Genomic DNA, 25460 nt, shown 5'->3' with positions numbered 1-25460 from the left:
ATTGTTCAATGGCGTCAACAGAGTGTCTCAACCTTATGTCTGACTGGTTCTACCAATTTCGTGAGATCAGAATGAGATAATACTTCATCTTATACAAAACACATCTTTTAACTGATTGCAATGTCATCATCAAAGTAAGGCAGTCTTTCAGAGTTTTGGAGGAGGGGTTATCGTTATCTACAATCTTCCCAAATCCTAGTTATGGTAATTAAGCCCCTTTTCTAGCAAACTACCATCTTTAAAACAAAATATTAGTATTATTTTATATAATTTTGTTGTATATAATCTTATAACTTAATCTTATAATCTTAGAGCTATATAAAACAGAGTTATATAATCAAATAGAAAGGTCCTCATACTAGTCGTTGCATATGAATTCCAATATTTAACGTAGTTTTTACAATTCTATGAATCCTTTTTTTTTTTCGAATAAAACACAATTTCGAATCAAGGACGCTTCCGATATCATTCTACGATTCAAGCAGATGGGCTTCCGTTATTAGGGAAGTCAAGAGTTCCTAGCTCATAGTTATATCTGGCAAGACCAGATAAAAATTAATACTACTTACTATTGGTAGCTTTTCGTTATCGATTCTTTGTACAATAACTATCTTGCAACCACTCTCATACAAGGAAATAATAAAATTCATTGTAGGAGTATATATATTTATTGAATGCGAGCATTAACACAATACAAAATAAATAAATGTAACAAAAAAATGCATTAGAAAACGAATAAAAAGTAAAAATATCCCCATAAATCCAAATCAGTTTAAATTTTAAATATAATCAAACAATATAAACAGCTTTTAAAAAACAGACAATTTTCACAATATAATAACAGATTATTCACCTTGATTAGCGAGTGAGTCTAAGTCTGAATAACCAGACTTTATCTGTTTGGAACATCATTTATATTACTGCCTGAATGAAGTGAAAAAGTCAGGCTATTCATTGAAAATGTAATACATAAGTAAGCTGCAGATGTCAGAATTGATATTTTTAAGTATTGAAATAAATATTACAGCAATGTATGACATTCTAATTTGAACCACCAAAATCAAGAGACTCCTGCAGAGAATTACAGAAGCTAATGGATTATGGCCTACAAATTAGTCATCAAATATGTCATTGGCCTGTGGGATCAAACTGTGGTCAAAAATTACACGAAAAACGGTAACTTTGAAAAACACCCAATTTTGTCCTCTATTACTAATAAATAATAATAATAATGTTTTATTTGTAATAAAAAGAAAGTAAATACAATTAAATAAATAAAAAAAAACATTCTACGGCATGGAAGTTCCGTCTGCCGGAGGGTTGCACAAAATTAATAAAGCAAAATAAGCACTACATAAACAGACAGTAGAAAAATTAAATTAGACAGAAAAATAAATAAATAATAATAATAATAATAAATAAAAATTAACAGCATAAAAAAAATAATAAAAATAATAACAATAAAAAATGAAAAAGAAATAAAACAGAATATCTGATTCATGCTAATCTAAAGAAAATTATATAATACATACTTTGAAAAAAGAAAGTAAAATACATTCATCAATAAATAGAATAGGAAAAAAAAGAAAATTATAGTATTCTGGAAAAAGCAAAGAAAATACATAAATAGAAAAATAGAAAATGAGAAATACCTACAAGATGGCAAAAATAAAAACATAAAGAATTTAATATAAATATTGAAGTTAATATATTTGGATGAAATTCACACAAGCCTTGAAGGGAATAATACTATGATGGCCAAATCATACGACGGCGATAATGCCAAGCCAGTCGCGCAAAGTCTATTAAGCGTTTGCAATCATTCTCAGAAGAGGCGTTTAGAAAGGGTATCAGCGCTGATGCAGGAAAAGGGCTAAAGCCAAGGCACCGCACCCGCAGTTCGCTAAGAGCAGTACACTCGCACAGAAAATGATGTAAATCCTCCCTCACAATCGGGGCACAAAGAGGGCAGTTAGAATTAGGACGGTCAAGCCATGGGATGAAATTTAAATGTAAAAGCTCACATCTGAGCTTAAATAACCATTTCAAATCGTACAGATTAAGAGCTAAACGGCACTCAACCTCAAGACAGAAAAGTTTAACATCGTAATTGAGTTCTTTATACAAGAGAAACCTGTCAGAATCCTGAGCAAGCCGTACACATTGTTCTGTATGCCGAACCTTAATAGTATCTAACAAAGACCTGAGCTGCCCTTGCCAGAGAGAAACCTGATCCAGAGAACTATCAAACCTACAGGTGTATCTTAGCGCCAGCTCGCACCAGTGCCTGAACCAAAAAGCATTCTGATTGATTACCTCGATTGCCAGAATACGTGGTAAACGATGAGAGGGAAGATTTATAGCCCTAAGACAATATCTAAAATGTAAATTTAAAGTAAACACTTTAAGAAGATCTAAAGAAGTTTCCAAGTAAATCATATAGTTAGGTGTGGAGGAAGGTAACGAAAACAACTTCTTCACGAAAAACCGCTGAAACTTCTCCAACTGCTCATACCTCTGAAAACCCCAGACCTGGGCCCCATAGCAAACAATGGAACGTAAAACGGCATCGAACACTTGTTTCTTTGCATGAAGAGGGATCAGTTGCTGAGCGATGAAATTCGACCAATTCCTATTAAGAGCTAATTTTGCTGCTGATATTCTTTCTTTCAGGTGGTATTCCAGGGAAAGGCGAGAAGAGAGCGTAACGCCAAGATACTTTCCTCTATTACTATAAAAGATGAAATTCCAAAATTTACATTATAATATATGGCAAATCCTCGTGATCTAATAGATTTTGAGAAAACAATGGCAGAAAATTAGGTATTTTTCAAAGTTACGCAGTTTTTGACGATCTAAAATATAAGATATCCATAATAAAAATGCACAATCCAGGAAATCGATTGTATTTTAATAATTAGATCGTCTAATGACCAACATTTTTAAATACAATTTATTGTCAAATAGTATTTATTTTTTTTAAGGAAATTTAAAAAGTGGCTTAACTTTTCTAAGATTCAAATCAGTGTCCGTTAGTTCAATTATTATTTTCGGTAGGCTAAATTTTCGCATTTCCAAGTATTTGAATACTTAAAAAAAGAGAAAAAAACGGTCATTTAATTTTCAGCATGAAGAAAAGAAAGGTCACTGAGAATAATATTTTATTTTACTTGTAACAGCCGAATTATCATAAAGCATGATTAAGTAATTAGTTAGATCTATAAAAAATAGCGATCAATTAAAAAATTGGGCTTATTATCTTTTACCTTTGCTCTTCGTTTCTCGGTTGAACTTCTGTTTAAAAATATAACCGATTTCTTTGATTGATAAGGTTAATTCGAGATGTAGATGGTAGAAAATGGCGGTGTCCGCTCGGTTCCTATGCTTTTTTATATTTTATTTTAGAGGCGTGACTTTTATTTTTCCATATAAGACTGAACAATTGGATAAGTTTAAATATCCTACGGTTTTAATTTCTATACTCGTACGAAATAAAGAACATACACTACCATATTTCCTTACGTACTTATCAAGGTTAGATTATCCAAAGGATAGGATTAGCTTATGGTAAGTAGTAAATATTTCATTAAAACTTGCATAGTCATAATACTTATTAACAACTGCACTAAACACTTGTAACACTACTTACAATAATCAACGAATACAACTAAAACCACTTTAGCATTCAGTAACTTGAAACCTCTCTTGTGTCTATAGTTTACATGACAAAAAAGAAAATATCGTACTTTATTTTTCAAGCATGAGTTACAGAATAAAATAATTGGGAATCACAGATGTATAGGAATTTCTGACTAGAAAACCGGAACTATTTCCATTTTAAATTGATTTAATTATTATTCCTTTTTTGTAATACATCGATTCTATCCGTTATGGCGCGCTTGTTTTTTCTCTTTTTGAGCAGTTTCGGATTTTCATTCATCATCAGAGATAATTCATCAGTAAGGTGTATTCTGCCAAAAAAGGTGTTGCACGTGTCAGAGACAATGTGAGTGGAAGTCAAATTCTCAACACCAGACAGGGGAATTAGCCCTTGAAGGATGTAAAAATCTGAAATCGTTCTGGAAGAGAAAAATAAAAACGAATGATAGGTAAAATAAAAATTGTATCAAACATTGCGGACTCAATCAAATTTTCAAAATATCGATTCTTATTCAAGTTGGAAAGGGAATTAAATAGTATTATACATGAGTTAATGATAGTTAATAACTATTCAGAGAATACAAGAATTAATTGTAATGTATAATGTCAAATTTGATAATTATAAATTCCGGTAATTAAATCAGTATTTTCATTTACATTGTGAAAATAGTATACAAAACAATGAATATACAATTAGGAAAATGATTTTATTCAATGGATTTCTAAGCGGAGAATTCGGTTTTGAATCCAGCTGCTGGCTCTTAGAATTCCCCTTCTAGAAGCTTGTTACATTTCACTGTCCAATATTGTCTGTAACGAGAAAACACTGGCAGGAGGCTGGCACTGACAGGATCTATAATACATGATTTGTAAAACCTTTAGTTTTAAGGGCTTAGCAGTGATTAATATTTAAATTTGAAAGATATTTTCGTGTAAAATAAGATAAATCTTGTATAACATCCAACTTAATTTGACACTGATTGTTATTTGAACACTGAAAAGAATTAGAGACAAAGGTTTATTCTACAGAATCAACTGATATGTGCATTTAGATATATTTTTGGAAAGCTAATAGCTGTAAATCCCTCTGCTTGGCAAATAATGCTCTTAGCAGAATTTCATCTACTTCTTAGCTTTCATAATATTTCTTTCAACTCTACTTGTTTTTACAAAACCAATGTTTTTTTATTTAAATTGCTAACAAACTATAGCATTAACAATGAAATCTTATTGAATCTGAAGTCAATAATGAATTTCAAAAATAAATTTTCTTCCACTAGTCTGATCATTCTAGCTTTAGATTTCCATCGAGGTATAGTAGCAAGAACAAAACTTTCTTGATGTTTTTTCATTATTATTTTTATTTGTTTTTGGATTATCCAAGAACATTTTTTAGCTTAAAATTCAAAGATCTCTTTATGTTACATTCTTATTTCAAGATCCACTTGTGAACATTAATAATTTGTTTTAAATTTATCTAGGATAAGAAGTGATCATAATCAAGATGACAGTGCTGAAGTTTTAGAAAAATGGTTGAAAATCAATGAAAAATCTTACCATTCGGTTGATAAGTTGTTAATCTCATCTAACGACCACATTGAAGATGAAGAAGGAATTGCTCATTGGCCACCAGCTCGCTATTCTCACATAATATCCTTAAGAGAGGGAGCTTTGAGAACTGCTAGACATAAATGGGCTGATTATCTTTGGGTATGTTTTAGTAGTAATTTTTTTTATTTTTTAAGACAGCAGAAGTTCTAACATTGTTTCTTATGTATGTACAAATGCTTACTTTTTTTGCTTGATATGTTTTTGGATTTTTCATGTTTTTAGCCCGGTTTTAAAGATGTAGGACTTGCAAATCAATCAGAACCTCTGATCTGGGTATTTGTAGGTACATACCGAAACGTTTTGCAATAAATTTTTTCAAAACCTAATTCTAAATCATATAATATATAAAAAAAATTGTTTTTTATTTTACATAGTTATTGCACTACCAAAATATTTTGCGAAAATTGCAAAAATTTTGATATTTCTAAAACTAATTTTACAAAAGGTGAGTAGCGGCATCGCATTTCCTCACAAGCTACTAAAATTCATCTTTCTGGAAAAGTATTTAAATAAAATTGACGTAAGATAAAACTTACATAACTTTATATTTATATTAATCGATTCCCATATTAGAATTTTTTCATATTCAAAATTTGTATAAGCATTATGTATCATTTAGATTGAACGTCCGTCCAGTAAAAAAATATTTATGTTCTGATCTCTGGAGTTTCTGAACCAATTTGATTTGTTTGCAAGCTCAGTTTTAAAAAGTGAAACTGATTTAGGTGTAGTAGTTTAAAAATGTTTACTATTCCTTTTTTTTTTTTAATTTGTTTTCAGGCTTTGGATTGTGATGTATTCATTACCAATCCAGGTACGCTGAAGAAACTGATACAAAAAAATCAAGATATAATTGCACCAATGCTTCGATCAGATGGTTTATATTCAAATTTTTGGTGTGGAATGACCAGTGATTATTATTACCAACGTACTGATGATTACGCTCCTATTTTAAACCGTAAGAATAAAGGTTGTCATGTAGTTCCTATGATACATTCTTCTGTTCTTATTGACCTACAAGTTGTTGCATCTGATTTCTTAACTTATGATCCCAAATTGTTGCAAAACTATTTTGGCCCTCATGATGATATTATCACATTTGCTATATCTGCTAATATTTCTGGTAAGTATTAATTGTTGTTATTATTATTATTACGTTTTTATTAAATTTTATTTATAACAAAACTTGATAGTAAAAAATTATTATACTTCTTATAATAATATGATGCTCTTGTACTAATAACAGTGATGAATATTTACTGATCAGACCTAAGGTTTATGTTTTAAAATAATTAAGCTCCCATTTTTTAGGGATTAACATGACTGTCTGCAATGATGAAATTTACGGTTATGTTATGGTACCTTTGGAAAAAGATGATCAACTTTCATATGATTTCCTACAGCTTAGAAATTTAAAGCTAGAAGTACTTGGTAAGTACATTACAATGTTTGACAATTAGCTGGACTTTGAAAAGGAGATTATTATTTGTTTTTATTTCACACTTTCTTCGAATATAATCTTTGCTCCTTCATATATACCTGTATACATATATATATTTTATACAGTGTGGAGTACTCCATTTAATTTGATGTTCCAACTCAAACAAATTTCAAATAAGGTTAATTTAATAAATAAAACTGATAAACTCAGACAAGAAAATTAAAAAAAACATAAAAAAATGTTTTAAACAGGTATCTAATTTACAAAAACCAACAAGTACAAAATTCTTTATTCCAACATTTAACAGTACTTTGCCAGCCTACTCTTAGGTCTGATTACCTGACTTGCCTCGTTCACATTGAGAAAATGAAAAAAATATTTTCAACGGCTACTCTTCTACGTTTCACTAACCCTGTGGAGGAACTCCCTAATGGCGCTAGGAATGTTGAGAACAAGTTTGATCTTGCAAAGAGTTCTCTCGGCGTAGAATTTGCACTAGGACATCAGGCTCTAGCACCGCCATTGCAGAGACACTCAATCCCTTGAATTAGCTGTAATAAGCAACTATTTTGTTACTGAAGCTCAATTTGGCCATAATGTAATAGAAGAGTTTATAGTTTTCACTTTTACAAATTTTATGTTGGACAGTCAGAAGATGTTTGCTTGAACATGGTTTAGCCCCTGGAAGACCGTTCTTAGATCCTCTTTATAAATTAGATTTTTTACTATGTATATTTGATACTTCGCTTGAGTTCTAACCCTATCTGTTTGTCCATTCAGGTTCGATTAACAGATGACGTATAACGTTGGTGAACATTTGGATAGTTTGTAAAAAAAACTGGAGATTTGTTGTATCATTTAAAAATTTCGTTTTTGATTTCTGCTTAGATTTTGTCCCAAAAGCATGAAGGAGTCCTAAACACTTGAGTGGAAGTATAGTAGCCTTAGGGAGAGTGTTATGTAGTTAGATTTGCTTCCATTTATTTTGATTTTCCTCTTTTTTTCACCTAAGGAATTTAATAGAAAGGTGGAGTTGCTTTTTCTAAAAGTAAATGTTTTATGGCCTTCTAGAACGCCTCCTTGATAGATTGAAGGTAGGCGACGGGGGTCCGAAAAAAACATTTTTAAGCAAATAATTTTGAATATCAAAACTCTCATGTTTTGTCAGTAGAACATTTATATGGAGGGTTGTTAAATTAACGATAGAATTTTCTATACACAGTAGAAACTATTCAGCTAGCATTAAGAAACTTAGCCTTTTGATTTTATGCTATTATTTTGCAGTTGATGGTGCTCCATTAGAAGCAGAAGATTTTCTCACTTCTTTCATCAAAGATCCACACGAAGGACAAATAGCTGTGGATAAAGTGTTTATGATCAATCTTGTTAGAAGACCAGATCGCCGGAAGAGGATGGTAGATTCACTGAAAGAATTGCATTTAGAGACAACAATTGTTGATGCAGTTGACGGACAGTGAGTAAACTTTATTTATTATTTTGTTTAAACATATGCATGTTTTAACTTGTATTTAGTATTGCTATTTTTTTAATTATAGCTATTTTAACGGAAAAAAGTTATTTTTACAATGCAATTGTCATAAAGTGTTGTGTAATTTTCAATTTCATCCTTCGGAAATGAAACAAATGATAAGTATGTAGAAGTAATGTAGCAACTATGCATATTACTTAAAACTAATTGATTGATTTAGTAATACATTTAATTGATGATGTGCTTTCATTCTTTAGTCCGATGTTTAAGGATAAAAAAGAAAGAAACACGTTATTGACATGGTTCAGCCCTCATTTTACACTGGTTTTCTGTCTTGTTTTTACATGAATTCTGTACATCCTTCTTGTGTTCTTATTGAAGTTCCAAATATAGGTTAAATCGAATATAAAATTTTATTTATTCCAGAAATAATTATTTTTAATTGTTTAATGTATGCTTCAAAGTTATTTTATGAAATATAAAACTAGATGGTTCCTATTCCTGCTTTATTGGTAGGTGCTGGCATCTGTAGTGGCCATGTAAAACTAACTGCCGGTAATACACACTTGTTGATTATACACGTATGTTGGAACTGAAAGAATGTCGAAGTGACTTTAACTATTTAAATAGTTTTTATTTACAATCATTTACAATAAGAATAAATAAATACACGTAATTCGTTTGTTTAATATATACAACACTGAAATTAGAGTCATTACAAAAATAAATTCATAATTATACTTTATTTTTAAAGCTTACTTATTTTTTTTTTAATTCAAAGGAGATTTTAATTTTCTTAAAAAGTTGTCTTATGAAAAAAAAAAAAATTGTATGAAATATTTTAGATCATTTTTAAATGACAGTTGACCTAATTATAAAAAATATTAAAATTTAAGATGAAGGTGAAGAAAAGATTTCTTAGCTTGAATTGTTCGTTCATTGAAGCGATTCTTCTTTAGTGTTTATCTGACCTAACGAAACTTAACAAACTTCTTCACCCTTGATCATAGTTTTTCTAAAAAATGATTAAATCTATTTTTTGACATTTTGTGGCAACCAACTGTCGAAGTTGTGCAAGTCCAATATCCCTCGTTGCAATATAAAACAGTTTCTAGAACTTGCAGCTTTAAGATTATCTGTGTCCTCCCTTTCTTTTTTATTTATTTATTTTTTAAATCGGGAGGGACCGAACTTTGCTAAATCATAGTTCATCTAGGCCCATCATCTCTTGGAGTTACCATTAGCCAACGTTTTGAAATTCTTTAACCAGTAAGTTCTAAGTACTAAGTCTGATATCCGAAGATACTTAAGCAGTAGAATAAACAAGCCAGCCAGCTTGAAAAGTGGCCGCAGGCAGCCTACACTGGCCGCAATCTGTACATATACGCAATCTGTACTCGTAGAATGGTTGAATGGTGTACGGAGTATTTAGCGTTTGTAAAATACCGTCAAAGCAGTGCTTACATATCAAAAACACTAAAACGTTTCAAAATAAAAAGAGAAAAAAAGAAGTAAAATGAATCCGAAATAAAAGAAGTAAAATTAAGTTTACTCGATTATAATTTTAGTATTTATTAATTTCTATGGTTCTCGAAGCAGAGCGAGTTCTACTTAAAAATAAGAGGCTTATTGTTTTATTGATTCACTTTATGAAGTTTACTGTTCTGATATTTATACATCAATCATTCCTACTGGTTTTTAATCTGTATAATTTTCTTCTTGTAGTCTTCTTGCACTTATTTTATAAATACAGTTCAAAACGTTGACATAAATAATTTTCTTTCTTAGTATCATTGATCAAAACTCAAAAATTCTGTAAAGAAAGAACTTAAAATTTTTCAATTTTTACCCTTTCATTTATAACAAATAATTCGAAATTTTATTTTTATTTTGGTTACAGAAAACAAGCATGCTAGCATGCTATGTCAAATAAAACCATAAAGTATTAAATTGTATAAAAATAAATAAATAAATAAATAAAAAACTAAAAGTTGGTTTCATCAGAAAAATTTTTATCGTTTAAAACAATTAATTCGTTTTACAATTTTCCTTTAAATCAATAGATGTCCTTGTTTATTATTATTATTTTAGGGCACTGAACCTATTGGTTATTATATGCCCTTTGCTGTTCTGTGGCGGTGCATATGCCAACTTCATACACAACCAGATGTCCTTGTTAAATTAATTTTAAGTGAATAAGGGCTGGCTTCTGGTATATCAATATGGTGGCACTATGCTGTCATTTCTCATCACAATTCGCCTTTTTTTTTTTTAACCACATCCACAGATGATTGACAGTGTTGAGTTAAGTTGATGTAATTGGCAGTTTGTCACTAGTTTGTTGTTTTTGTCACATTGTTTTAGAATCGATCCACTTCAAATAGTTCTTCAATCTTCATTTAGCTCTTATTTTTGATACGTGTATCCCACATTTTGTTGTTTTTTTTCACTATGTAATAAGAACAAATTCAACACTGTTCAATAGTAACTAGTTACACTGTCAGCAAAATGTACAACACGATTATACTATAGATTTGTTGTATAGTGAGCATGCTGTCTGGGTGGGCCTTCGTTTCTTGGTAATGACTGTAGTCTGCACAGCACTGTCCCTCGACTTGGCCTGATTGACGCTCTACTAACGAAATGTCTTGATGACTCTGAATTTAAGCCATTATGTTCATTTTGATCAGTCCCAAATTTGCAACAGGTAATGAATCTGTCGCGCATTAATCTTATGGCCGCCTGTAACAAAATAAATTATATTTACTTAGATATTTATGAATGTACAGATAAAATGTTTGCAAGAATAACGGGAGTGGAGGAAAGAGTTAAGGATTGAGAATTAAAAATAGATATAATAAATCTAACTGAATGAATTATATGATGAAATAAAGGTTATAAGATAGAAAGGTTATAAGATAGAAAGAGTAAGAGAAGCAAGTAATTGGAGAGTAGAGCTGTAGTATTCTTAAGAAATTAAGATGGTAACTACTAATCGCTTTACCTGAAGCGCGAAACTGGCGAAGGCTGTTTAGAGTTTGTAGATTCATTATACGATTATAATATTATATACTTATGTTCATCTGTTGTCCAGTTTTTACATCACCTTGCTAGCACCGCTTAAAGTAGATTTAAGGGCGCTATGACATGGTGATATACCCATACCTCCTGATACATTCTTGTTGTTGGCTGGTGTTAAGACAGATTCTGTTCTTGTATCCTTATTCGATGTTTATTAAGGTTCATATGATCTGCCATTACACTCATTAAAATTATTGAAAGATTTTTTTTTTTTTCTAGTCTCTGGTTGTACTTCAGGTTTTTTAATTCTTGCGGCTAAAAATCAAGCCTTTTGAGATTCGTATTAATTTTATTTATCTATTCTAAATTTTTGAGACATTCTTTGATAAATTTGAAATGTGAAGCATCTTTTAGGAGCTTGACATTATGTTGATCTAAGGCGGAAACATACCTTACTGAGAGATTAGGCTTCTTTTTTTAGAAATCTAATCACCAGCAGGTTAAGTACCTTAGTGGTAAAGTATAAAGTACTAAGGTAAAGTACCTTAGTGATTTATTGGATAGCTTTTAAGAGAAATCATGATTGCTAACAAGAACAAACAAAAAATCCCTTTGATATTGTTCTACAATTTAATTCCCGTAAGGATTTGATTATTCAAAATAAATTTTTGAATTAATTGAGTAAATCATATTTATTATGTAATAAAACTCAGATATTCTGAATCCTCAAGACTTAATTCATCTATCAATCAATACAAATTATGCCACCACTGGGCAGAGACAGGCGAAGGAGTTTATTAAAGGCTATTCGCCGAGGTTGACTGCAGAATTAATCCGTCAAGGCCGTGGGGCTATAAAGATAATTGTAGGCCTATTAACTGACCATTGCAGGCTCAGAAAACACATGCATCGCATGGGCCTGACAGATGATAGCCTCTGTAGGTTCTGTCAGGAAGAGTAGGAAACGGCACAGCAAGTGTTGTGTCAGTGTGAGGGGCTCGTGTGGCTAAGAATGTTACTTCTCGGGGAGGAAAAGCCAAGGCCTGTGAGCTTTACCCAAGAGTCGCTCTCCAGCATTAAGAGTCTGATTAAAAGGACAGGTCTGGAGGGTGAGCTTTAGAGTGAGGGGTCACAATAGATCCAAAGGGGTCGCAGTGGCGTAGGCCTTGAGGCCGCCCTAGTCTAATCTAATCTAATACAAATTATATAAGATTTAAAAATTGATTTCCATTTTTAAATAAAATCAAATTTTCTATTGAACTCAGACATTATTCTTTTGGCTTATGCACGAGCCTCCTAAAGCAACTTCACTGCACGACCTGCTATTGAAATCTTGATGATACTAGTGATTTCTTTTTATAGTTGCTCCTCTGCAAGTGCAGTCATTAGAAGCGAACTGAATTGCTCTTAATGCCAATGTTACTTTTTTTCTAACCCTTAAAGCAAAACAAAAAATACCTTAATCTCATGCATTCTAGCTGCATAGATGCATGAATTTAATGCAGTCTTCAATAGGATGAGAAAGTTGACTAATGCAGAGGTAATTATTCGCAATACGGGTGTACCCCAATTCAATTTAATGAAGCAGTTGTCACATACTAGATAGAAATGTATTGTAGCGGGTAACCATCCTAGCACCACTGTTCCAACGATCAGTAACGTTGTTCTTAAAGCTTTTTCGTTACGGCTTTGTCGTAGATCATTCGCTGACTGCAATAGAAGATAAAAAATTATTTTTACTTTTATTTATTTTTTTTGCATAAGAAGTATAACTACATATTTCCTGTTAATTATCAGGTCTGTTAGAGTTAAAGCAAACGTAATGTTTGAGCAACCTGCATCGCATACCCAACTTGCCAATTTTTTTAAAAAACCACTTTTTGGGACGCAGAAGACCAATAAACGTATATTTCTAATGAAATCTTTACATCAAAAATTTTACACGGTTGCAATACATCCTCTTAATAGGAGTAAGAGAAAATAAACCTGGTTCAATACTTCCTCAGTTTCAAACATCTAGACCACAATATCGCCTTTATACGAGAGTGATCAAGGGTATTTGATAAATAATGCTATGCTAATGTTAATCTTAATAGCTATTTTTTTGGCTCATTAACGAACAGATCTTTTAGTGACAGAAGGAGTAATAGTTCTTAGCAATAATAAATAAAAATTGTTCTTTAAATTATTAGATTTTTGTTTTTGTTACATTTGACCTATTTATTTATTTTTACTGAATTTAATAACAATTTAAAGTTAAATTACTAATATTTATTTAGTAATAATTTTCATAATTCCATTTTCCTTGTTAATTCGTATACTATATTTCTGGTTACAAATAAAAATTATGAATTATTAATTTGACTAATTAAAAAATCATATTGTTAAATATAAATTCTTTCATATAATCATGTGACTATAAACAAAATTGAATTACTAAAACATTTTTCTACACCCACACATTCACATACACATTGACATCCAACTCAGTACATTTTTGTACGAGACACAACATGCACACTACAGTGATTTGCACATAACACATCATAAATACACAAACAGAATGCAGTGATATTAAAAAAAAAAAAAAAAAACTCTTGGAAGATCAGTTAGGAGGAAGAAGGCCCTTCGTCAACCAAAAGGATTTGGCAAAAACTGTCATTACATTTCCGGTACAAAAGTTCTAAAACAATAATCACAAAATGGGCAAGGTAGACAACTGTGGACCAGATTTGCCAGGGCCTGGCCAATACACATTACCGCCGTTAATTGGTTGTAAAGCACAGGATGTGACCATTTGGCGAAGTCCATGTTATTCTTTTGGAAGGAAATTAAAAGAGGTTAGTAGCAAATCAGCAGGACCAGGGCCCTCCGAATATACCGTTACTAACGTTACAAGATTCGGTAAGATTACAACACCTTGTGCAAAACTTAATTCCAGAAAGATATCAAAAGTATTGCAGCCATTACCAGGTCCAGATGCCTACTGTCCTGAATTACATATGAATGCTACCTTAACGAGGGCACCGGCTTTTCCATTTGGTAGAAAGTATAGCTATAAACCACCAGTTGGTACGCCAGCACCAAATGCATATACTATACCAGATGGGAGACGTATGAAAGGATGCTTGATTTTAGGCAAAAGATCTGAACCAAAAGGAGCAGAAACACCGGGACCAGCTGCCTATGGAACACCAAAAATTGATTTGACTAGGAAGAGGGTGTTCTCTGCGACTATTGGATCCAGGAAAGAACCGAAACCACCAGTTGCTTTGCCCGGACCAGGAGCCTATTCACCTAGTTACAATTACGTCCTGCCACGGGTGCCGGGATTCACAATAAACGGAAAACCGAATCCATGTATAAAACCCTACGTAGGTCCAAATGACAATAATTTTTAACATACAAAATACACTCTTATTTTCGCACTGTATATTTCAATTTTATTTTTTATTTTTATTGATTAATTATTTTATACTTAAAAAATATTAAGAGCTTGGGAGTTAAGTTAGTTGGTTTATAAAAAAATATTTTTTTTTAATCGGAACTTAAGCTATTCAACCCTAAGCCATTCATATTTTAAAAAAATATTAAGAGCTTGGGAGTTAAGTTAATTGGTTTATAAAAAAATAGTTTTTTTTTTAATCGGAACTTAAGCTATTCAACCCTAAGCCATTCATATTTTAAAAAAATATTAAGAGCTTGGGAGTTAAGTAAATTGGTTTATAAAAAAATAGTTTTTTTTTTAATCGGAACTTAAGCTATTCAACCCTAAGCCATTCATATTTTAAAAAAATATTAAGAGCTTGGGAGTTAAGTTAATTGGTTTATAAAAAAATAGTTTTTTTTTTAATCGGAACTTAAGCTATTCAACCCTAAGCCATTCATATTTTAAAAAAATATTAAGAGCTTGGGAGTTAAGTTAATTGGTTTATAAAAAAATAGTTTTTTTTTTAATCGGAACTTAAGCTATTCAACCCTAAGCCATTCATATTTTAAAAAAATATTAAGAGCTTGGGAGTTAAGTTAATTGGTTTATAAAAAAATAGTTTTTTTTTTAATCGGAACTTAAGCTATTCAACCCTAAGCCATTCATATTTTAAAAAAATATTAAGAGCTTGGGAGTTAAGTTAATTGGTTTATAAAAAAATAGTTTTTTTTTAATCGGAACTTAAGCTATTCAACCCTAAGCCATTCATATTTTAAAAAAATATTAAGAGCTTGGGAGTTAAGTTAATTGGTTTATAAAAAAATAGTTTTTTTTTTAATCGGAACTTAAGCTATTCAACCCTAAGCCATTCATATTTTAAAAAAATATTAAGAGCTTGGGAGTTAAGTTAATTGGTTTATAAAAAAATAGTTTTTTTTTTAATCGGAACTTAAGCTATTCAACCCTAAGCCATTCATATTTTAAAAAAATATTAAGAGCTTGGGAGTTAAGTTAATTGGTTTATAAAAAAATAGTTTTTTTTTTAATCGGAACTTAAGCTATTCAACCCTAAGCCATTCATATTTTAAAAAAATATTAAGAGCTTGGGAGTTAAGTTAATTGGTTTATAAAAAAATAGTTTTTTTTTTAATCGGAACTTAAGCTATTCAACCCTAAGCCATTCATATTTTAAAAAAATATTAAGAGCTTGGGAGTTAAGTTAATTGGTTTATAAAAAAATAGTTTTTTTTTTAATCGGAACTTAAGCTATTCAACCCTAAGCCATTCATATTTTAAAAAAATATTAAGAGCTTGGGAGTTAAGTTAATTGGTTTATAAAAAAATAGTTTTTTTTTTAATCGGAACTTAAGCTATTCAACCCTAAGCCATTCATATTTTAAAAAAATATTAAGAGCTTGGGAGTTAAGTTAATTGGTTTATAAAAAAATAGTTTTTTTTTTAATCGGAACTTAAGCTATTCAACCCTAAGCCATTCATATTTTAAAAAAATATTAAGAGCTTGGGAGTTAAGTTAATTGGTTTATAAAAAAATAGTTTTTTTTTTAATCGGAACTTAAGCTATTCAACCCTAAGCCATTCATATTTTAAAAAAATATTAAGAGCTTGGGAGTTAAGTTAATTGGTTTATAAAAAAATAGTTTTTTTTTTAATCGGAACTTAAGCTATTCAACCCTAAGCCATTCATATTTTAAAAAAATATTAAGAGCTTGGGAGTTAAGTTAATTGGTTTATAAAAAAATAGTTTTTTTTTTAATCGGAACTTAAGCTATTCAACCCTAAGCCATTCATATTTTAAAAAAATATTAAGAGCTTGGGAGTTAAGTTAATTGGTTTATAAAAAAATAGTTTTTTTTTTAATCGGAACTTAAGCTATTCAACCCTAAGCCATTCATATTTTAAAAAAATATTAAGAGCTTGGGAGTTAAGTTAATTGGTTTATAAAAAAATAGTTTTTTTTTTAATCGGAACTTAAGCTATTCAACCCTAAGCCATTCATATTTTAAAAAAATATTAAGAGCTTGGGAGTTAAGTTAATTGGTTTATAAAAAAATAGTTTTTTTTTTAATCGGAACTTAAGCTATTCAACCCTAAGCCATTCATATTTTAAAAAAATATTAAGAGCTTGGGAGTTAAGTTAATTGGTTTATAAAAAAATAGTTTTTTTTTTAATCGGAACTTAAGCTATTCAACCCTAAGCCATTCATATTTTAAAAAAATATTAAGAGCTTGGGAGTTAAGTTAATTGGTTTATAAAAAAATAGTTTTTTTTTTAATCGGAACTTAAGCTATTCAACCCTAAGCCATTCATATTTTAAAAAAATATTAAGAGCTTGGGAGTTAAGTTAATTGGTTTATAAAAAAATAGTTTTTTTTTAATCGGAACTTAAGCTATTCAACCCTAAGCCATTCATATTTTAAAAAAATATTAAGAGCTTGGGAGTTAAGTTAATTGGTTTATAAAAAAATAGTTTTTTTTTTAATCGGAACTTAAGCTATTCAACCCTAAGCCATTCATATTTTAAAAAAATATTAAGAGCTTGGGAGTTAAGTTAATTGGTTTATAAAAAAATAGTTTTTTTTTTAATCGGAACTTAAGCTATTCAACCCTAAGCCATTCATATTTTTGGGGTTTGGTCTACTTTGAGTTAATCGAAAAGCTCTACTACTTTTCCAGATGGAAATTGTTTGAGTTGCTTAAGTTTTTGTTTTCATAGTTTTCATCTTATTTCCAATTAATGAACACATAATGTTTATTTACATAATCAAAGTATATGCTAAGTATGAACTGTATTTTTCTCAAATTAGTTCAAATCAACTAGAAAAATAAGTGGTTTCAAATTAAATAAGAAGTTGTTTCAATTGGTCATTTCAATTTTTCAATTAATGTTAAATAAATATCGATAATTAATAATTTATTTATATAGATGGGATTGCATTTTTGTAGGTGTAAGTGTATTCTATTTTAGAAATTGTTGTTTTACAAAAAAAAAAAAAAAAAAAAAATGTGATATTTAATAACTAATTGCATATATAATAACTAATTATAGAAATGAAATTGAATTTGAAAGACCTACTGTCGGATTTCTACTGTAGGAGGATCCAACTCGTCTGAATCTGTTTCGATTTGCTTGATGTTGCCTCACTAATAGATAGATGTGGGAATAGATGGCAGCCATGGTGATTAAACATACAACAAATATGTAGCAGCAAGAACTGCGGAACTCTGCTCTCGTGATAAATCTAAATTATGAATAAACAAAAATCTATTCAAGAAAAAAGAAAATTAAATCATAAATAGTTTTTTGATTTTGGCTGATACTTAGTCTTGGTTCTCTCTCTCTCTCTAAAAAAAAAATAATAAAAATAATAATAAACAAATAATAATATAAATTTAACCCATCTCCTGATGTGTACCTAAGTGTTCAGAACAAGTTGTATACCTGAAGTAAGTAAACGAAAAACGGGGGCGCCTTGAGGAATCGTACATTTATGTGGTAGAATGCTTCTCCTGCAAATTTGAACTAAGTGGAAACTTCAGTAAATTAACTGCAGAGTTAACCGATAAAGATTGAAGTCTTCACATTTAATAGCAGATTCACATGCTAGTAAGCAATAAATCATTAACTAGCCTAACCTGCAATTAGTGAAGGCAATAGCATATTTTACTATAATAAAATGTATGATATAGTAAAATTTTGTCTGACTGAGAGGATACGATCTTTAGTAAATCTCCCTTAATCTTGACAGATAGATGGTTATGCGGAGCCTAGCAAAATCTAAGAGCCAGTGGGGGTTTTTGAATCTTTTAGAGGGATTGTCGGGGATGGTGAAAATGGACACAGTCTTTGTATAAAAGGTTAGAGTGGCGGTTGTGGCATCTTGGAATTTGTTTCAGTGGCTTGTTATTATCTGGGGCGTTCAAAAGGAATTTCGGGGCCATTGTGGCGAGCTATGTAGTTTAGAAACTTAGATTCCATATTATATAGATATGAAAGCGAATTGTAATTGTGTTGCAGAAGACTTCACTTTGTTTTAAAATATTCAATTTACTGAGCTAAATAGATTGAGGCGTTATTGTAATCAGCATTATTTATTATATTACTATATAAATTATTATATTTCATTAGTTGGCAGCATATTAACACTTTTTACTCAGTAAAATACTTTTTATTTTCTAGCCAGGAATTTAGCTAATTACGAAAATACAAATTGATGTAATAATACTCATTGAAGTTTGTTTTTGAAAGAATAAAAATAAAATAAAAAAAAAGCAACATAAATATTAAAGCTATTTGAATCCAAGCTTACAAACATCATTAAAAAATATTAAGATTAAATACATAATAAAAATAAACTACGGTTAAATAGGCGTTTAAACTTTAATCTTCTCTGTTAATTCAGAGGAGCTTTGAACCATTTGAACTTTTTTACTAACATGTTGTAATGGTCATAAGAGAAGAATCTTTCGCAAAACTGAGATATTTTAAAGTAATGTGTCTTATTCGGGACACTCATATTAAATAAGTATTTGTTGTAGTTTTGTCGAGAATGTTACTTAGTTCAGGTAAAAACCTAATTTTTGTAGAGATCATAAGTAAAAACAAAAACAAAAAAACAAAAAAGAACAAATGGCAAATATCTATTTGGTGCATAAATCCATGATTGGATAGATATGCTTGCGGGTAGTCAATAAAGTAAACTGCAGTTAATAATTGATCACAAACTTTACAAATTATTTATCTTTCTAATTTGACATTATTTTATGAATAGGTTAGTGCATATATTTGCAATTCAGCACTCCTATCATTATTAATAACTTTTACTGACATTAATTCAGAAACTTGGTTTTCTGACGTCTTTGTTATAAAACAATTGTAATAGTTCGTACCATTTGGTTGAAAGTCTTATTGATTTAATTAAACAATACCTCAGATATCAGATCTGTTATTCACTCTTAAGGCTTCGTTATTTGTGTTAAGTAATGTATAAACATTTCAATCAAGTTCTTTTCCTGTACGCCAGCTAACTACGTAAATACTGTTGAGGGTTATGTAAGTTTACTCTTGAGATGTGACTGCATTTCAACTGTATGTAGTATGTACTGGTATATAGTATGTGACTTTGTAACTGAACATCTCCTGGTTGTAGTGCCATTCCCAATGGGCACCAGTTTAGAATAGTCCTAAGGCGAAGAGCAACAGCAGAACCGAAAACTAACTTCTCAAGTGCGTGGCAAATCAAAGGAGAAGTGGAGAAAATGTAAAAAAAAAAAACATGGTCGAACCTGTGATTTTTTTTTAAAAACCATGTACCTTACATTTTAATTCTCGACAAAACATCTGAATTTATTGGCGACTGGAGTATTTTTTTTTTAGTGACTGCCTGCAGAAAAGTGTAAACAAATTGTGACCAAGGAAAATCGAACGAGGTTAAAATTACAAATTATTTAAATAGATTCAATAAAAATTCTCTACACTCTTTTGCAGCTATGTTAGCACAACACTATTTGTATTTTCTCTATTCCTCTATATTAAATTAAAACAAACTGAATTGAGTTTCAATTAATGTATTATTAAATTAAGCACAAGCGCAAATGTATGGATGCATGTTATTGATTTTTTATTTTACACGTGCAACTAATAGAGGCGAAAATTCTGATAATATTCTACCCAATATAATGTTTTAAAACTTTTTATGCCTTTTAAAAATCGCATTATAGTGCTTTTCAAAATTCATCGTGTCTTCTTTCATTCTTTGGTCTATTAAAAGAGGTGAAAGCAAAGGATAAAATGTTTAATTAATAAATTATTTTATTTGAATTAATTAAGCAATTTTTTCAGCATAATACTCGTATTTGGGTAATCTGAACTTTGAACTATGAATTTCAGTGTAACCCTATTCATTTTAAGGAAAAATTTAGGAAAACTTTTCAGTAAATTTTGTTTCTATCAAAGAATTTGCCAAGAAACACGCATGTATCTCTTTAGAGATTCTTACAGGAGAGCAAAATAAATATAGAATTTAGGATTTGAAACAAACCCTATTCACTGATTAAATTATTCAAATGAGTGCATGCAGTGCAGAGTGGGACTTCCTCAGATTTGAAGTTAAGAGCAGCAATTAGATTTGGAGATAGCACAGTTGATACGCAAAATACAATTTCGATTTTCTTGCTGTAAATTGGTAACGTATAGCAGTTTAATGGATTAGGCGAAAGAAGAAGATTTTAAATAGATTTGCGGATAGTAGTAAGGCGTTTTTAAACTCTTTAAGATAATCATTAATGGTCTCAAGTAGAAGATAGATTAGATAGGTTACTTAATGTAATTTGTTATCCCATAGCTAGGTAAGCTTCTGTCTTCCACTGAGGAAGATGACATCCGTGAAAGCAGCATCATTTTTAGTTAACTTAAAAAACTTTTCTTTTCTTTTCTTTTTTTTAAATTTATTTTGTTATTTACAATCTTTATACAGTATACAATAAGTAAATATGGAGAGAGCGATGAACTAGTGCGGGAGGAGAGCAGGAGGAGAGAAACAACCCAGCGGTAGCACTCTCTATAGGAGAGAGGAGAATGTGAAGAGGAGAGTGTGAGGAAGAGAGAGGAGAGATAGGAGAGTAATGATTTAGGTCTTCAGCCTACAAGGAAGTCGCGGGGCCACTGGCGATTCAGTCGGTGAGGAGTATTAGGGATGTCAGAAGAAGTGAGAAACAGTACAAGAGGATTAGAGCTAGTCGAGAGAGTAGTGTGGAATTTTCGGTATTTAGTCTTAGCGAGTTGGTCTATGAAGGGAATGTTGAGGTCTATGAGGGAATGTGAAGGGTGAGGTTAGTCACCTGTCGGAGGAGTTTTGATTGAAATGTCTGTACAGTCCGTATGTTGGTAGGTTTGGCTGAACCCCACAGCTCTAGTCCGTAAGTCCACCATAGGTTTGAGAATAGTGTTGTATGTTAAACGTTAAGGGCAATTTGGAGCGTCGTCCAAGTAATTTGTAAAAAAGTTTCGCACGTTTTGTATCTTAAAACACAAATTCAAATCCTTAATTTACCTAAATTGAAGGGAAAATATGTAATTATCTTTGTTTTTAAGTAATTGTGTAATTTGTCAATAAGATTTAGTGTTATAAATGACAATGAGTTAGCCTCTGGGGTGATTATGTAAGATAGGTTTTGTGTAGATAGCCTATCAGAATTGAATTGTTTGGGTAACCCATGAAGGTGATATCGAAATTTGCCGCATCTCTAAAGTTTAAGAACTGAACAGGCAGTGAAAAGAGAACATTTGTAGCAGAATGGTAAAAAAGCAATTTTGTAGAAAACAAAAATAAGTTTAGTAAGACTTGTTAACAAAATTTGTTCGTTGTTGACTCCCAAAACTAGCTCTAGGGAGCTCTGAGACAGAGAAGAAATAGTTCTAAAACGAAAAAAGAAAAAGTTTTAAATATTCTAGAAGAAATTGTTCGAATCTGCTACAATTTTTTAAAATAAGAAATCTTTTAAATTATGTTTTATTTGAATGTTACAAAAAACAAAAACAAAAAATTATTCCGCTGTTTTTAGGTATTTATAATTTAAAGGAAATATTAGCGCAATTATCTTGCTGGAACCATCTTACTTTATCTGCATTATTTTTCTATTTCTGGTTTCATCACAAGGCTTTCAGGATCTGGTGGTTAAGAATAAAATCTTTTAATCAGTAATATTCATAGGTTCACTGTTTATTTATTTATTTGTTATTTTATTTTATTTTTATTTTTGTAAGGATATAGACTACGGCTAAGTATTGAATGAAAAAATAAAGTGTTACTTACTCGTAGTCACAACCAATTATAGCGAAACCATCCTGTTCAAGTAAGCTGAAATAGATTGCAAAACTAGATGGCGGTATTATCCACAATGCTAACACTATAACTGTAATATTTCTAGTGGTCATTAATGATGGATAATGCAATGGCTTTTTTATGCCAAGATAATGATTTACAGCCAATGTTAACAAATGCCCTATTGAAGTATACATGCCGCCCATTCTCAACGCTTCAATAACTAATTGTGAACATTTGTCAATTTGTATACTGAACACTTGAGGTAATAAACTATTTACAATCAAACCAATACCAATAACTAATGAAGTAAACATATCTGCACCAGCTAAAGATAAACTTATATGTAAAGTTGGACTCAATGGTCGTCTAATCCATCTCAGTGATGCTAATATTAGGGCATTTGCTAGAACAGAGAATGCACAAAACACTAACAGTGGAATAGTTATAAATTTATAATAAAACTGTGGTATTCGTTCAATTATTATTTCAGTCTTTTCGCTATAATTTCCATCAATGGTGAAATTGACCGTAATGTTTTCATAATCTTCCATTGTTCATACATCACCTGTACGACCTGAAAACAAAATAAAAAACTGAAAAGAATGACAAAATATTGCGAAGGAAATAATAAATAATTAAACATTTCTGGCAGACAGTGTAGACAAACGGAATAAACTTTACATTTCTGGAAATTCAAAAATAAGAACTAGTGGGCCATTTTTTTTGGACATTAGTATTAAATGGTCATTTGGACATTTTATAATTGTTGTACTTAGGACTCAATGATTATTAGGAACTTCATTGTTGGGAACTGTTAACCTAAAGTGGAAATTTGAAACATAAAATACTTTTTAATACTAAACTCAGGGTGACTCGAAAAGTTTCTTACTTAAGAAAATGAAAGGATTGAGACTGAACACAGGAGCTGGAAAGGCTGTATCTGGAGTGATTCTCGCAGTAATTTTGGGTAAACTTCTATGAAAAGCAGACTTTTTTTTTTTTTCATCTATTTAGACATTCATAACTAAACAAAGCGTGATAAAATTAGAAATAAAACAATAAGGACCAGCTTAGAGGTACAACCCTTCATAACCAAGTTGGAGAATCGGCAGTTGGGGCGGTTTGGCCACGTCTGCTGGAGAAGAGAAGAGGAAAAGATTAGGTGCTTGATGGAGGCTAAATCAGAAGGCCGTAGACTAAGATTGGGCTATTTGGATTACATCGGGCGATTGGCACAAAAGCGAGGTCAGACTAGGTCTTCTATCCGAAAATTGGCAAATAACAGAGAAGAGTACATCCGTTGGTTAAAGGCCTAAGTTATCTAAAGCTCGACACTGAAAGGCATAAGAGCGAAGTCAAAGAAGAAGAATAACTAAACAAAATGTGAGTATCTTTTAGTCTGTTGTAACTGCCATAAAATAATGACAATATGTCATGAGAACGAACAGTTGGGTGATGTCTCTCTCCAGAAGAAGTTCTTAGAACATTTTAATTTAGCGAACGAACTAATCAAAATAAGAGCAGTAAATTAGGGATTATTTTTTTAAGTGACGAGAAAATTTCCTTAAAAAGAGATACTTTTAGATCTTTTAGTTTTAATGTGCATTAAAAAAAGAAAATTAGTAATCTTTTAATTACCCCTAATTGGGTAAAATTTCATCAGAGGCAAAAGCAATCTCAAATATTTCCTATTATGCACTATTAAATTCAACTTGATAAAAAGAATTATTAACCTAAAAATTTTCCAGCGGACATTAAAAGTAATTTATAGACCTGATAGCATTATAAGCTTGTGCTATAACTTTGTTCTAATAATTTTTGCATCAAACACTTCTTGTACTAAAAGTCATTTAGCTGCAGACTTTACTCTACAAAGTAGACCACTTTATAAATTAGTGCCTCTCTTTCTAACAGTCATTTATCTTTTATTCTTTCTAACTTTTGCCCTTTTTTTTATTATTATGTTATTTTAATTTTATTATAAGATTATATGTTATTTTAATTTTATTATAAGATTATGTTATTTTATTAATAATCAAATTGGGTTAGAAACAAATTTATCCATTCTAAATAATCTATTGTGTAAATGAGAAAATATTTCAAATATAAATGAAATCATATATATATATATATATACCAAGTTCAAAAGATACCAGAACAGTCGATATTGAAGAAAACGTAGGTAATTGTCTTGATTCTATTAAAAACAGAAATCTTCTTGACGTTTCCCCATCTAGTAGATACCTGAAACAAAACAAGAACAATAAATACTTGAGACTTACCAATTGTCCATTGGGTGTGCAAAAAGAAAAGATGATTGGTCTTTTAAAGAAAAAGAATCCACCATAAAGCATAATGTGCGTTATGCTTATTTTTTTTATTCCAGATTTGGCTTTTTGGATCTATACTCATCCTAGTCAGAATGTGTTTCAATTAAATTGTTATAAAAATGTGGAATCTACTCGTACAGTTGAAAGTTTCTTCGTATGATACTTAATAGAATGAAATTAGACTTTGCCATCACTATGTGAAACTGAACATTAAGGTGGGTGAGATGATTCACAGCGAACGATGTGTTAAGTGCAGAGTATCAAGTGTGCCAACTGGTGAAGTAACAGAACCTTAGAATACAGTCCTTATAGAGGCGAAAAGTTTAGGCATTTTACCCATACCCACATCTAAACCTAGGTAAATAGTGAAACAATAATAACTTTCGCTTCAATTATTATAACAAACGGTAAACTTTCTGTAGAAATAATTACTTTTCTTTACCTCACTATTTTTTTTTGTACTTTAATTTGTTTTACTTATTGCATAATAAAAAAATTAAGGAAAGTCTTTTAGCTTGGTGGAACGGCTGGAATATCACGCTTTAAGATCTGGTTTATGTATAGTGGCGCTGTTCTTGAATTCTCTTTGTAGGAGATTTTTACAATTCAATACTTTTTATTGTCTTCATCAAG

The 25460-nt window shown here is 30.6% G+C and overlaps 3 protein-coding genes across 9 annotated transcripts in view; 2 read left to right on the top strand and 1 right to left on the bottom strand.

The window, feature by feature from the left end:
• Nucleotides 1-1228: 1228 nt before the first annotated feature.
• Nucleotides 1229-25460, top strand: part of LOC141449827 (glycosyltransferase 25 family member) — a 184266-nt gene continuing 160034 nt past the window's right edge. The window contains exons 1-5 of the mRNA XM_074119657.1: nucleotides 1229-3567; nucleotides 5142-5370; nucleotides 6052-6394; nucleotides 6583-6702; nucleotides 7997-8186. Of these exons, the coding sequence (XP_073975758.1) occupies nucleotides 3359-3567; nucleotides 5142-5370; nucleotides 6052-6394; nucleotides 6583-6702; nucleotides 7997-8186 (1091 nt within the window). The 5' untranslated portion in view covers nucleotides 1229-3358. The remainder of the gene's footprint in view (nucleotides 3568-5141; nucleotides 5371-6051; nucleotides 6395-6582; nucleotides 6703-7996; nucleotides 8187-25460) is intronic.
• LOC141448506 (melanocortin receptor 4-like) overlaps nucleotides 8563-25460 on the bottom strand; it is a 156032-nt gene continuing 139134 nt past the window's right edge. For all 7 annotated transcript variants that reach the window (XM_074116888.1, XM_074116891.1, XM_074116889.1 and 4 more), the window contains 5 exons: nucleotides 24635-24741; nucleotides 22486-23071; nucleotides 17748-17913; nucleotides 12681-12932; nucleotides 8563-10943 (listed from right to left, as the gene is read on the bottom strand). In XM_074116888.1, coding sequence (XP_073972989.1) covers nucleotides 10728-10943; nucleotides 12681-12932; nucleotides 17748-17913; nucleotides 22486-23048 — 1197 coding nt within the window. In that variant the 5' untranslated portion in view covers nucleotides 23049-23071; nucleotides 24635-24741 and the 3' untranslated portion in view covers nucleotides 8563-10727. The remainder of the gene's footprint in view (nucleotides 10944-12680; nucleotides 12933-17747; nucleotides 17914-22485; nucleotides 23072-24634; nucleotides 24742-25460) is intronic.
• Nucleotides 13628-14655, top strand: LOC141448509 (protein CIMAP1D-like). Its single transcript, XM_074116896.1, has one exon. It carries the CDS (start codon nucleotides 13925-13927, stop codon nucleotides 14621-14623), a length of 699 nt encoding a protein of 232 aa, XP_073972997.1. The 5' UTR covers nucleotides 13628-13924; the 3' UTR covers nucleotides 14624-14655.

The sequence above is a fragment of the Rhodnius prolixus genome, unplaced genomic scaffold, assembly GCF_049639745.1.
Source record: "Rhodnius prolixus isolate KJV_2025 unplaced genomic scaffold, Rpr scaffold_2, whole genome shotgun sequence".
Classification (NCBI taxonomy): Eukaryota; Metazoa; Arthropoda; class Insecta; order Hemiptera; family Reduviidae; genus Rhodnius; species Rhodnius prolixus.
Note: the sequence above shows the minus strand (reverse complement) of the source record. Positions and strands in the feature narration are given on the sequence as shown.